The sequence below is a fragment of the Coffea arabica genome, chromosome 10c (genome assembly GCF_036785885.1).
Source record: "Coffea arabica cultivar ET-39 chromosome 10c, Coffea Arabica ET-39 HiFi, whole genome shotgun sequence".
Taxonomy (NCBI): domain Eukaryota; kingdom Viridiplantae; phylum Streptophyta; class Magnoliopsida; order Gentianales; family Rubiaceae; genus Coffea; species Coffea arabica.
In genome coordinates, this window is record NC_092329.1 from 51267923 (window position 1) to 51282318 (window position 14396).

Sequence of the window (14396 nt, forward strand, 5' to 3'; positions counted from 1 at the left end):
TCTCTCTCTCTCTCTCTCTTTTAGTTTACGAAGGAAATTTCTTCCGAACAAAGGAAAAAACACAGGCGGCTGCATGAGCAAAAATTGAAGTCCTGCCTTGATAGCCTATAGAAGCCTATCATTGAACTAGATAGTTGATGTTATCAGGGCCGGCCTTAACTTCAATCTTCCTATTTACTCGAATTCCATTGATCATCCCGACAAGTTTCAAAAGCTTCAGACAGCTTGTGGAGGAATTACACTAAAAGAAGACGTAGAAAACCATCCATTCCTCCAAAGATAATTGTGCAAATATATAATTTACTTGGGCAACAAAAGAAGGAAAAGAAAAGGCAGTACGTAGTCACATGAAAAGGGCTTGATCTTAGGACAAAATACAGAACGTCAACTTCAACTTGGGAGAATTTTAACTATCTGACTGATAATTATGATATGAACAATTTAAAGCTTCAAGTAAAGGGATTTGGTAAAAGTCGCAGGTAGTAATAGCAGCTTCATTAAAAGCATTTGGTTCTTCTTCTTTACTCCTCCATACGGATTAGGCATCGCAAGCCTTCTCCCTTGAGCATGTACTCAAAAGCCTTGTTGATCTCAGAAAATGTTACTTCATGAGTGATAAATTTCTCCAATTCAAGTTCCTACAAAAAGGGAGAGACGGTTATTAGAAGCTCCACTTTCAATACGCATAGTCTCTTCCAAACCAAAGCAGATATTGAACTTGAAAAAAAAACATCTGCGGACTTACTTTGTTCATGTATTTTTCAACAACAGACGGAAGGTCAGAACGAGGTTTATAGTTTCCAAAGAAGGTTCCTTTGAGAGTCCTCTCATTCAAGACATTCATGGGATGAGTCTGGAAGACAGCATCTTTATGTGGAACACCAACAAGAACAGCAACTCCCCAGCCCTGACATGGAAGGTTTCATAGTAATTAGTCTGTTTAGAAGGCCTACAAATATTGCAGTTGACGACTGAACCTGGGATCCCTTTGATTCTTTGTTTGCTTTTTAATCTTAGTACGTTTCAGTGCAGAAACGTACATTTCATAGAAATTCTTGAATATAGTAGGCTAAAAGAGGGGAAGAGGATAGGAAATTACATCATGCACGCATTCAAAGGCTGAGATCATGGCATTGACGTTTCCTGTACACTCCACACTTCTATCCACTCCTCCATCAGTCATCTCAGCAATTACCTAGTAATGTTGAAGAGTATGTTAGTGCTTTGGAAATGTATTAAGTGGAGGCTCAGGATGCAACTGCAACCCACGATTGAAATGTCACCAAGAACAAACCTCTTGAACTGGTTTAGGGTAATCTTTTGGATTTACAAATTCATTCACCCCAAACTTCTTTGCTGCATTCAAGACAGAAACCTCATTATTAACCATTGAACTAAATTGCACTTGAGGAAGAAAACGGGGAAAAAACCACTTATTAAGACCTATGGTCAATGAATACAGAGTGATCCATTTAGCTTGAATCAACTGAATGCAAGGTCTGAGTATGATTCTAACTGAATGATCAGAAAGATGGCTAACCTTGTTCAAATCTGTCAGGAAGCAGATCGATTCCTATGATTCTTGAGGCACCTGCTATTCTAGCCCCTTCTGCAGCCTGATCAAGTAGAATTGCAACAAGAACAGTTACTCATTTGGAAATTTGGGCAGAATGAAAGCTAAATTTCGATTTCCAGTTCGAAAACTCACAGCAAGGCCAACAGCCCCCAAACCGAAAACTGCCACTGATGATCCCCTTCTAGGTTTAGCAACATTCAAAGTAGCACCAAGGCCTAAAATAGAAGGGCACCGAAAACACAGGCATCAGAACATTAATCATCCAGCATTAAAAACTTTGAACTAGGGGAATCCAGTTTTCAATTCAAATTCTCATACCTGTGGAGATTCCACAACTCAAGACACAAACTTTGTCAAGAGGAGCAAGGGGATTGATTTTGGCTAGACAACCAACATGGACCACAGTGTACTCGCTAAATGTGGAAGTCCCAACAAAATGATAAATTGGTTTCCCATTAATTGAGAACCTTGATTTCCCATCATTAAGCATCACACCCCTGTCTGTGTTGATCCTGAGGAGATCACACATGTTACTTTCTTCTGATTTGCAATGACGACATTCCTTACACTCCCCTGTGAAAACAGGGAGCACATGGTCTCCGGGCTGAAGTTCTGTCACGCCTTCCCCTACACTCTCCACAATCCTAATCGCCAAAAAAAATTCAGTCAGTATCCATCTCATATGTAGTCCTAAAACCAGAATATGAGTAACAGTATAACGAGAATCAGTGAAATCATGGCTCAAACATTAACATACCCTGATGCCTCGTGCCCGAGAATTCTAGGAAACACGGGGTGTTGGCCCTGAAAATATTGAAAAGTACGCAACCTCAGATCAGCAAAATTTGCTAAAGGACACTATGATCCATCAGGTTGATTTGACTTAAGACACATTGCATTGATTATATACTATGCAAAAGTGTGTGACTGTTGTTGTTACCTTCGCTTCCCAGAAATAAACATCAGTATGGCAGAGGGAAGTGAAGAGAATCTTGAGCCGGACCTCCATTTTCTGAGGAGGTGCCACCTCCACTTCCTCAATGACTAGTGGCTTCCCTGCTTCCCATGCAATAGCAGCTGCAATCCCGCACCAAATAAATATGAAAATCAAACCAAGAACCAATTATTCTTCCTTAAACCCCCCTCACAAACAACTAAATTTGATCCACTATCTAGTAAACTAAAGATTCCATGAATAGGCAATAAGTCCTCTACAAAATTTCCTTGGACTAACACATAGCATCAACTCACATCTTTACTCTCCCACAAAAAAAAAAAAAAAAAAATCAACTCACATGCTACTTCAAAAGCTAAAGGAAACTGTACCTTTGCAACGTATAACCTGTCCAGCAGTGCTTGCCATCTCTTCTTTCTTCCTCTTCTTTTTCTTCTTCTCTTTAACGGGTTGCTTTTGAAAATGTGTTTCGTTATTCTGTCTGTAAAGTATTGCGTTTGTTTTCCGGTGACCTTTGACATGAACTGATGGGTATTTATACAATGGATAAAAGCATTTAAAAACAGGCCCGCCCCCCCCCCCCCCCCCCCGGGGGAAACTGTGTATTATCATTTTCCATGGGCTGCCACTGTCTTGTAATGGACCTTTGCTTTATTAGTCAGCACCGTAGTCAATGTTTTCAAAAAAACCACAGGCGAAACCGAAACCGTTCCTAGGTTTTGGTGGCCTGTATTTGTAATCTTGCGTCTGGTTTTGCTCCCGGTTTTATCCATTACCCTTTTTTTTTTTTTTAATTTCCAAAAGCTTATCCATTTTGTTTCTTGTAATGTTGTAAAAATATTTTATGCTGAAATTATGAAATTGAAATGGAGATGTTGAGGGCTCTCTACTCTTTTGTTATGGTACTTTGATTTTATCTTTTTCCTTTTTTATCAGAAAACTACAAATACTTTTGGAGTTTAGAAAACTATTACAAAATCTATTAAATTGCTATTTTTTGAAGTTTTTTTGTAAAAAAAAAATATACTATATCGATTTCATGTATTTATGTGAGGTAAAAAAATGATTTTTCAAATAAGGCTTGCGATAGTAAAAGTGGCATATATATATATATATATATATATATATATATATATATATATATATATATGTGTGTGTGTGTAAAAGTGGCAAAAGAATTAGAAAAAAGATTATGTAAAACAATTCCAAAGATGTTAAAATACAGAAAATAATATATATACATATATATATATATATATATATATATATATATATGTGTGTGTGTGTGTATGCAAGAATTGTCAAATTGGACAGAGTCATCTTGCTTGCTGTTTGTTTAAAGAAGAATTTCAGATTGCCCCGCCGTTAGAAGCTCAATGAAGATTCTATACAAAAACCGCATAGAGAATTTAGTGGATAGTTTCTACGTGGTTGGTTTAAGCTATTGATGGTTTCGTAAACACTTGGATAGATCCGATTTATATACATTTTACTATTTAAATTTTGTCACATCAATTCAAGAACTAATGGTATGATAAGAATTGGATCACGTGATTTATAGAATTAGATCTATTCAAGTTTTTGATCTGTAGGAATTGTAACTTTTGATAATTACCCTTCAGATTTCTATGGATCCACTTTGCAAGGGTGGCTTCCAATCAACGGGACGCGAGGCACAGATGATTAATTACCAGTGATAATCGTTCAGAATAGCGTAATATTTATTAAACAAGATGTGATAGCATTTTAACTGATTGTATATGCTTACAACGGGAGTTTAATATTCTGTTACTGTTTATATGAACTCTATGTATTATAATAAGTATGTCTTTGTTATAAAATTTTACAAGTAATTAATATAGAATAATTATATATATAGTATTTAAAAAAACATTTTAGGTCGTTTTGAATGATTGTCAATAACGACGGACATTATGCCCCCAGTCCCAATCAAACTTGGGTCCTCTACTTTGCAATTTTGGAGGTTCAGTCAACAGGAATACAGAGACATATGATAGGCGACAGCTTGACAGCAACTGTCAAGAGTTGCTATTTAGCCTATTAGCCTATCACCGTCACGAGCACCTTTTGGAAAGTAGATTGCAATTAAGAAAGTCTATTAAGAATGCCTATTTTTAGGAAGTAGAATGTCAAGACTTGTTTGAAAACCAGATTGGACCACCGCCTTAGCCCATCAATATCTCACCCCTTCGCTTGGTCAAATGCCTCAAGCTCGTTTTGCAGCAATTTATTTCTTGTACATTGATAATGTATCTATTATTTAATTTGAATGCATGATAATTAATCATAATTTAAATTTTATATATGTGACATATATCTAACCCTATTAAATTAATCCTACTTCTTAACATTATTTTTGTGCTATGTTTATCCTCTCTTAAGTTAACTCAACAGCGTTGAGACAAGTTTAGGTATATTAAGGAGGTTAGGTTGAACTTGCCCCCGACGGGTTGGTCGGGTGGTCGTGTAGCCCTCGTTAGGGTGAGACGGCCTGGGTTCGAACCCGACCTCAGCAACCTGGCGTAATTTCTTGAGGATCGGTGGGGCCCGCTCTCCTCGGGGTTGGGGGACTAGTCAGGTGTATGCTCGGATACCCCAACTGAAAAAAAAATATTTATTTTTCTTTATGAGGTTAGGTTGAACTCCTTGATTCAACTCTTAAATATTTATTTATTTTTTGTCTTACAGATACCTTTTTTGTATCTCTTTTCTTATGAGGTTTAGACTCTAGAGTCTCCTTTAAACTAAATTAAAATCAATAAAAAAAAAGAAAGGAAGGAAAAAAAAACCCCACATTTGTGGTGGTTTGTCAAAAACCCATTCCCTTGTGTTATAAGTATTGAAATTCTCACAAGAAAATACATCATTTTCTCTCGTAGGAATCGAGATGTGATAGCCCACAGCTTATTTGCTACTCCATCCTCTCACTTTGATGGTTTTGTTTTTCTTTTTCATCTATCACAAATTATAATCCACTTTTTCAATTAAAGAATATAGTTAACTTGTAACTTTTCTAAAACGCCTTGATTTAATGTAGGTTGTTATTGAGTATAATTTATCTTATTTAATTTAAAGTTAATTAGTCATACTCCATTTAATGTAGGGTGTCTCGGGAAGATAGTAAGCTAGATAGAAATTAAATTGTTAAGAATTTCTATTTTGAAATCTTGATTGGACCACATTAGCCCATAAACACATTTGATCTCTTGACCCGTTCATCTGTAAATTCGTTTTGCTGCATCATATTTCTAAGGATAACAACTAATCATAATTCAAATTAGAAATTTAAATTTTGAATATGTGATATATATATCCAATCCTATCAACGTATGAAATTGAAATCATCTGATAAACACAGAAAGAAAAGAAAAGGAAAATCTCACATTTGACCATTTGAATTGTCAAAAACACCATGCCTTTCTTTGTCTTATAAGTGTTGGAATTCTCACAAGAAAATGCTGCGTTTCTCCACAAAAATACATTTCTCTTCTTTTAGTATTAACTTTAACAGTTTACATCTGCTCCATATTTTTTTCACCCCTTTGCTTCGACTGCATGCGTCTATCTGTTTTTGTTTCTTGGGCTCGTTTACGATTCGACTTTGCCATTGGGCAAAACACCCAATTAAGCCCTATGAAAACCCAATAATCGGGCAAAAAACCCAATTAAGAGTTATAAAAAATTGCAACGTCAGCCATACACAAATGAAGACAATTTTTTTAAAAAAAAGCCCTTTTGTCTTAAAGCCGAAGTTATTCTGTAATTTTTAATAGTAGTTTAGTGGTTCAACATAATTTGGGCCTTGATTACTTCTTGTGAATGGTGGGCAAGTTGTTATGTCAATTTAGCTAACATGTGTCTTTGAGTCTACTCCATATAAAATGTTGCTTGGATTAAGATCCAGCCCATGACCAGAAACTGCTAAGATAGAACTTGCAGCACAAAAAAAATTCTGCTGTGTTCGATTCCACTTTTGAAGTTTAAAGACAAAAGGAAGAATTTCAATATATAGTTGAAGGATATTTTAGAATTAGCATTCCATCAATCTTGTGACCGTAAATTGCATTCAGAGCCTAGAGATCCAAGAAACAAAATGTAGTAATTGTTTGCGTAGGTCTAGAGAGCTTTAATTTTCAACAACATATAAAGAGCTAAGCAGTTAATTCTATGCTTTATTTTTTTATATTAATAAAGTCTCTCTTAGGGTATCATTAGTTTCTCTCTTTTAGTGTTTACTAGTGAAAGTTTTCTCTCTCTTAAGGTTTCCTAATGAGAGTTTTGTTCTTTTGTAGGATTTTATTTTTCAAGTTTTTTTTTATAGTTTCTTTATTAGATATATAAGTTTTGTTCTTATATCATTTCTTCTATGTGTTTTGATAAAAGTTTTCTCTCTTTGATTCTAAGCAATATTTTCAAACTTGGGATTTCTTAGATTATTTCATCGAATTCTCAACATCAAATTTGAAATTGAACCAGTTGGATAGCAAATATGATATTGGTCTCATGCACAGATAATCATTGGTCTACTAATGGTTTATCTAGATTTTGAATATGTAAAAAATTTCACAATGTAATCTCTCGTTCTAGTGATTTTTAGATTTGTAGTATACGTAACACGCTATTCACTAAAAAAAAAAGAGAGAATAATTTATCTTTTACCTTGCTATGGTTTGGTCCTTTACTACAAAATCTCCCTATAGTTTAATAACTTCTGATTCCGGGTAAGGTTGGGTTGAATAATAAAGTAAAAAAAATTGTAAGTAGAAGATCATGATTCCAGATCTCACACTTACAATATATATATATATATATATATATATATATATATATATATATATATATATGCTAATAGTCATATAAGCTTTATTTTTATGATATAAAAATAGTGTAATAATAATAAGTATAATTTTAAATCACAAATTATAATATGACATTCATTTACGAGTCATAATCGGTGTTGTGGCCATATAGAGATGACCTTATTTGTAAAGGGGTAAAAAATCTATTCGATGACTAGTATTATAGTTTTTGTGACCAAATTCCTTCTTTCTTTAGTTGCCTATATGATTATTACAGAGACAACTATAAAAAGGAAGAATTTTGAGATGAACATGTTCATGGCAGCCTGCCCACTTTAAACTTTTTTAAAGCCTGCCCACTTTAAACTTCTTTAAACTTCTTTGACCTCAAGAATAGATTCCTAATAATCACCAGGAGGAAGATTCAACTCATAAAATAATGCTGTCTGATCAGAAAAATTCCTTAACGATTTCAATGCTTCATCTCGGTTGTTCGTAATTTTTACAGAAAGAATCCACATAGTTTCTAAATACAAAAGGTAACCTTTCTAACATTGACTAAACCTCTGGCAAGTTACTTGTTTACCACAAGTTAAACTTGTCTTCTGCTACCATATCTGCCAATTACAAATCTTCTTAGACGCTACTGTACCAAAACGACATGATTAGTAAAGTCTTCACGAAAAATTTTGAAAATGTACATCAACTATTGGATTAACTTTTTGTAATTACTTGAGTACACTTTTTCTTGTTGGTTTTCCACATCAAATATTGTGCATATAATTCACTGTTCCCGTCCCAAATTTTATGCAATGAATAAGACCTAGTACCAAAAAGTAATTCACTGTGATCTGGTATCTAACACATGTGGAGAAAGGAGCCTCTAAGTCTGCATATCCCTCCCTATATATACTCATCAAACTTTCTTCTCATCCTTGAATTTTACATAGCTTACTCATAATAAGAGAGGGGAAGAGACTTAAAAGATGATCAGTGCTAGTGATTTCTACAAGGTCATGTGTGCAATGGTTCCTCTATACTTTGCAATGCTTGTTGCATATGGTTCAGTCAAGTGGTGGAAGATCTTCACACCAGAGCAATGCGCCGGGATTAACCGGTTTGTCGCAGTTTTTGCAGTTCCAGTGCTATCTTTTCACTTCATTTCTCAAAACAATCCGTATGAGATGGACACAAAGTTCATATTAGCCGATACTCTCTCTAAGATGTTTGTGCTTGTTTTGCTATCAATTTGGGCCGTTTGCACAGGAAAATTCGATTGGATGATAACCCTCTTCTCAGTTTCTACTTTGCCGAACACACTAGTCATGGGCATTCCTCTGCTTAAAGCCATGTATGGAGATTTCACGCAAAGCCTTATGGTGCAACTTGTAGTCCTTCAATGCATTATCTGGTATTTCAACTAAGCACTTTTTCTCCTTTTTTTCCTTTTGTCTCTCAAAAATTTCAATGGCTCCTTTGACTTTTAGTTCATTTTATCCTTGAAGAGGGAGGGAATAACACAAAAAGGAGATTGATGTGGAAAGAGACAAATTCTCTTCCTGAAAGCAAGCCGATAAAAGAGAAAAAGTAGACAATTTAGCCACAAAGTTGATTCAATTTTGGCTGCAAAACTCACTTCAAGCTCAAACACACATTACACTAACAAAATAACCACTGAGAAACTAAAAATACAAATGGAAATAGGATCCAAAATGAAGGTTTCATTCCAGTTCTCACTCAGACCAAGCAACCATTTTTTTAAGGAATGATTGAATTAATATAAATGTAACGACAATATGCCCCAAAGAAATTACACAAACTGTGTAAATCAGTCGTAACATTCCTATATTTACTGCAATGCAGGTACACCTTCTTGCTATTTCTCTTTGAATACAGAGGTGCAACGATGCTAATCCGCAGCCAATTTCCTGGTTCCATTGCTGCCTCCATCACCAAATTTGAGATTGACAACGATGTAATATCCCTAGACGGCCGGGGCCCACTTTGCACCGAGTCAGAAATGGACGTCAATGGACGCATCCATGTTCGAATCAGACGGTCAACATCTTCAGCTCCTGAGTCCGCATTATCATCATCCCTAGGACTCACTCCTAGAGCATCAAACCTATCCAACGCAGAGATATTCTCAGTCAACACGCCAGCACCTTTGCATGAATTCCACCATGCAAATGGTGATGTTGCTTTTGGGCATGGTGATTTAGGGTTTGGATACCATGCAACAAGTCCTAGGTTATCGGGTTACGCATCATCGGATGCCTACTCACTTCAGCCTACTCCTAGGGCATCAAACTTTAATGAAATGGACACTGTGACCGCGACTGCCATCGTAAACACTCCGATGTGGATAAGGTCTCCGGCTGCTGCCGGGAAGGTGCACCGCCAGCCGTCTCCGACAACGAAAATAGTGTGGGACTCACCGGGGAAGGGTCAAGGTGGTCTTGGAGAGGGACAAGGGCACAAAGATGCTCTTGGAGGTATGTTAATGTATTGTCAACTTTTGACACGCGACACTGTTTCTTTCTTTCCTAGGACTTGATTAAATATACAAAAGCAGACAAAAATTGAGACTGTAAAAATTAATCCCCTATATTGTAAAGATATTTTCATTTGAGCATGAGTAAAGATGCATGACGCATATACCAATGGAGGATTTCAAGTTTCAATGGAGAATGCATGTTATGAACTTAGACCAACTAGTATAGAGAAATTGTTTTTTTTTTTTTTGGTCCCTAAAACTTAAACGGAACTAAAAAAATTACGTAATTAAAAGTTTGATATTCTACATGAACATGATTTGGTAGTATAATCAAGTGTTCTAGCAACAAATTTGGAATTATCACCTAGCTTATTTGGGTCATTGGGATCTGGAAAAATATGGATCACATGGTTACTAGAAAAAGTAGCAGGCATGAAGTAGTCAGAGATAAATTGCTTTCTTCTGCGTCTGGTTGTACATTTGTCTCCTGAGCTTATAGATGTCTCATTCTTACCTCAACTGACCGGACCAGACATGACTGGACCTTCTCATTGCAAATTTCACAATGGCAGAAAATTGAGGTGATAATCATACATACATGGGTAAAACTCTGATTTAGAACCAATAATTGTTGTATTTTGTAAAAAAAAATAAAAATGCTGTACTTTAAAAGATTTTGACGCTATTCTCTCTTCGAATCGAATCATTTGGCCACAAACCAATGTATCATAATATAGTATAGTAGTACTTTATGTAGTATTTGCAGCATGATTCTTTTATGATTGGTAATACTTTAGTCATTTTAGACTTCAAGAAATTCATACACTAAAGTCATCCTGATTTTGGATTTGTCTGTATCTCAAATTTCTAGACAATTGCTGCCTGTAGCATCGCATGTTGGTGTTGGTGTTTGTCTTGGATTCTCATGGGAATTTTACTGTTTCCTTTTGCCTTGCCTTTTTTTTTTTTTCTTGGCTTTCTAACTTCTTTGTCGTTCTCTTTTGTGGTTGAGACTAATGAAAAGCTGGGAAATGACAATTTGGGTTACAAAGAAAAAAGCACGTTCATGGATTAACTTGGAATCTACCATTTAAGTTGTGCTATTCGAGTACTTAATTAATTGAGGAATAAAATTCCATATGCTAATCCGATTTCTTGTCGTTAATTACTGGGAAACTCTTGTAGTCTAGATATTTCAGTGATTTGTTTCATACAAACTCAAATTGTTTTGAGCTAACGCCAGAAACTTTTAACGAATACTTCTGAAGATTCCTGGAAAAATGTATTGAAAATTAAACTTTTCTTGTGCACCAAAATCTTCAATTATAGATGTAGATACAGAACATATATGTGTTTCATTACTAATATCCTTCAAGTTGTATGATGTTTGCATCCTGATCCCCTAACATGACAGGAGCTCTTAATGGTTCTAGCAAACATCCACGATTTTTATACAACTCTTTTTTTTTTTTTTTTTTTCCAATTTTTGCATATTTTCCAGTGCAAAATATACATTTTTTTCCAAACAAATTAAGTAGAATTCAAGCCTTCTGGCCCATCGATAAGAATCACTCCCCCCAATATAATTGTTCAACAGTGGGTTTTTTTTTTTTTTTTTTTTGGTGCTAGGCAAACAAATCAACTTTTACTAACTATAAGCACAATAGATTTCCAAGTTCTATAGTGGAGTTGACTAGTCTAAATTCATACTTACCCACGAAAATAGTCGAGATTTATATTGCAGTTTCATGTGACTAGTGTCTCTAGACAAAATTCAAGAGATTTACACCTCTTTCTTGACCATGTTAAAGAACTATTTACAAGTAATTAGAATCACCTAATATTTCTTCATATAATTGGCAATTTTTTTTTTTTGGGTTAAGCATAAAATTGGTGGTCGGTCAGACTTTTTTAGCAAGTGAAATGATTACATTAGGGCGCATGTATTTGGGTTGATCATAGGGAAGTTATTTGGGGTCCATTGTCTAACCATATTGTGTAAAGACAGTTTCATCATGGTATCCACTTTAACTTCCTGCATGCTTGTCCTGAACCAGTATGATGCTTTACCTATATATTCACCTAAAGTGGTCGAGATGGTCTTAAACCATACATGCCCTCAGAAAATGTAGCCATAAATATGAGCAAAGATTTAGATTATGGCACAAATCTATATCTTTATAATTGTGGACTATTGAAATAACAAACAAAATCAGTTCATGAGAGCTTGCTAATTTGATTTTCAAGTTCATATTTACAGGGAGGACAATATTAAGAAGCAAAAAAAAAAGTCTCACTCCTGCGTGAGATGTTGAATGGGGAAATAGAGAAAAACGATTAAATTTATACACATTGAATTTCATATTTTTCTTTAAAAATAAATGGTTGGTTTTGTCGATAAATATGAACAGTGATGATCCATTTTATTGAATGTTGGCTTGCAGAAAACGATCTTAGTTTCAGAGATTGCTCAATTGTCGAAGTAGGTCCGCATGGTGCAGCAAAAGATCAAGAAATGCCAAATGCTTTTGTCATGTTAAGACTTATTCTTATAATGGTAGGCAGAAAGCTTTTGCGTAATCCAAATACTTATTCCAGTGTCTTGGGGCTTCTTTGGTCGCTCATTTCATTCAAGTAAGTTTCTTAACAATGAATTATTATCTAGTATTATATAGATAATTATTTTCTGAAAAGTAGAAAAAAAAATTTTGATCAATTCATTGCTACGATATAGCAGTGATTCTGTCCTAATGCTTGTTCATAACAGTTGGTTTTAAGGCATAAACCTGTTCTACAATCTAATGTTGCATGATCAATTCATGTTATGATGTCAAAATGTTGAATCGAGATAAAGATTTATTTACAAAAAGAGAAATAACGAATCACACGCGCGTTAAAAAAAAAAGAAATAAGGAATAATTGTGTGCTTTCACTTTGTTAATAATTTCTCTCTATCTCTTTCTCTTTTTTTTTTTCATTTTTTTTTGGATGTGGATATATTTGTGTATGATGCTTAATTTGTAATCTTGGGTACAGATGGAATTTTGGGATGCCAAGTTTGGTTAAATACTCCATCAAAATAATCTCCGATGCAGGTCTTGGAATGGCCATGTTCAGTTTGGGTAAGTGATCTTATCACTGATAATTATCTTCAATGTGGACAAATCAAATCATTAGCTTTTTTTTTTTTTTTTAACGCAAAAGTAATTATCATTGTGGTACAAATATTTTTTGAGTAAAATCTAAATGTGGGAGGACTAATTACGTTGAAATATTTAAACATAAAAAACTTTAGTCAATGCTACAAGAATTCATCTAAAACCTTAAAAAAAAACTTTTCCACATCCCTTACATCTCACAAACAAATGTTGCAGGGTTATTCATGGCATTACAACCTCGGATTATTGCTTGTGGCACGAAAATGGCGGCTGTAGGAATGGTGATTCGTTTTGTCTGTGGACCATTGATAATGTCAGCTGCATCAATTGCGGTTGGACTAAGAGGAATTAGATTGCATGCGGCTATAGTGCAGGTGATAATTGTCATGCTCAATACTTTGCAGATGAAAATAAAAAGTGGTCTAATCAATGGTGATTGCAAACTCAAGTGAAATTTTTTGGTGGGTTTTCTGGGATTCTTTCAGGCTGCTCTTCCTCAAGGAATTGTCCCTTTTGTCTTTGCGAGAGAATATGGCTTGCATCCTGACATACTTAGTACCGGGTAAGCTTTATCCCATCAGAAAACACTAGCTAGCTGCTGCAACCTATATATCTTTGGTGGAGCATGAACAGTTCAACATTCATTTGACCAATCATGAACCTAGCCAAAAAGAAGAGAAAAAAAAAAATTAAAGAGCATAGTTTTTGTAATTCGACTAGGGCTAGATAAATCAACTGAAGCATTTGAATATATTGTAGACATAATATATAGCTCAATCTAAGCTTCAAAAGATTGGAAACTCTTAACGAAAAATGAGTTTGTCTCTTTAATTAGTAGCTGTTGCACAGCATGCATAATTGTTTAACTGTTTTTCTTGACTTTTACAGGGTAATATTCGGGATGCTGGTATCTTTGCCTGTAACGCTGCTATACTACATAGTCCTCGGCCTGTGATCATGAACATAGGGAACTCAAAAAGTAAGAAAGCAAGAATCCCATGTACCCAATTGCCAACATTTCATATATATGTCCTATGTATTATGTTAGATCCAACAAATAACAGTCAAAAATTGACTGAATCTATCTATGGTTTTAATTGAGAATTTCTCAGGAAGGCTTAGAACAGTTATCTAAAGCTGCAATTATGATTGGAGAGAAAGCAAATCAAAGGCTTCATTTATACAGAGAGAAATGAATTAGCAGTGGATTTTAGTTTACTGTGTTTTACTCATGTAATTAGTGCACGTTCAAGTTAGTGGAGACCGAAAGAATTGGACCCTATGTATAATTGCTTACGACTGAGATATCAGATTCTCATAAAATTATTGCAAGAGACTGTGTAAGTTGTTGAAGGGCATAGATCTATGTTTGACCCAAGAAAAAGATGAA

The 14396-nt window shown here is 35.0% G+C and overlaps 2 protein-coding genes across 3 annotated transcripts; one reads left to right on the forward strand and one right to left on the reverse strand.

The window, feature by feature from the left end:
• Positions 1 to 268: 268 nt before the first annotated feature.
• On the reverse strand, positions 269 to 3063 carry LOC113714470 (alcohol dehydrogenase 1). The gene is made up of 10 exons (XM_027238317.2): positions 2903 to 3063; positions 2517 to 2653; positions 2334 to 2380; positions 1895 to 2220; positions 1709 to 1791; positions 1541 to 1616; positions 1295 to 1356; positions 1100 to 1195; positions 746 to 907; positions 269 to 638 (listed from the first exon to the last, which is right to left on the reverse strand). Exons 1-10 carry the CDS (start codon positions 2937 to 2939, stop codon positions 522 to 524), a joined length of 1143 nt encoding a protein of 380 aa, XP_027094118.1. The 5' UTR covers positions 2940 to 3063; the 3' UTR covers positions 269 to 521.
• Positions 3064 to 8305: 5242 nt separating this feature from the next.
• Positions 8306 to 14396, forward strand: LOC113713240 (auxin efflux carrier component 6). 2 transcript variants are annotated; one of them, XM_027236921.2, is made up of 8 exons: positions 8306 to 8762; positions 9215 to 9846; positions 12293 to 12482; positions 12885 to 12970; positions 13223 to 13380; positions 13492 to 13568; positions 13895 to 13985; positions 14119 to 14396. In XM_027236921.2, exons 1-7 carry the CDS (start codon positions 8338 to 8340, stop codon positions 13959 to 13961), a joined length of 1635 nt encoding a protein of 544 aa, XP_027092722.1. In that variant the 5' UTR covers positions 8306 to 8337; the 3' UTR covers positions 13962 to 13985; positions 14119 to 14396. The 2 variants fall into 2 exon arrangements, with proteins under 2 accessions (XP_027092722.1, XP_071925694.1); XM_072069593.1 differs by having other exon boundaries at positions 13895 to 14396.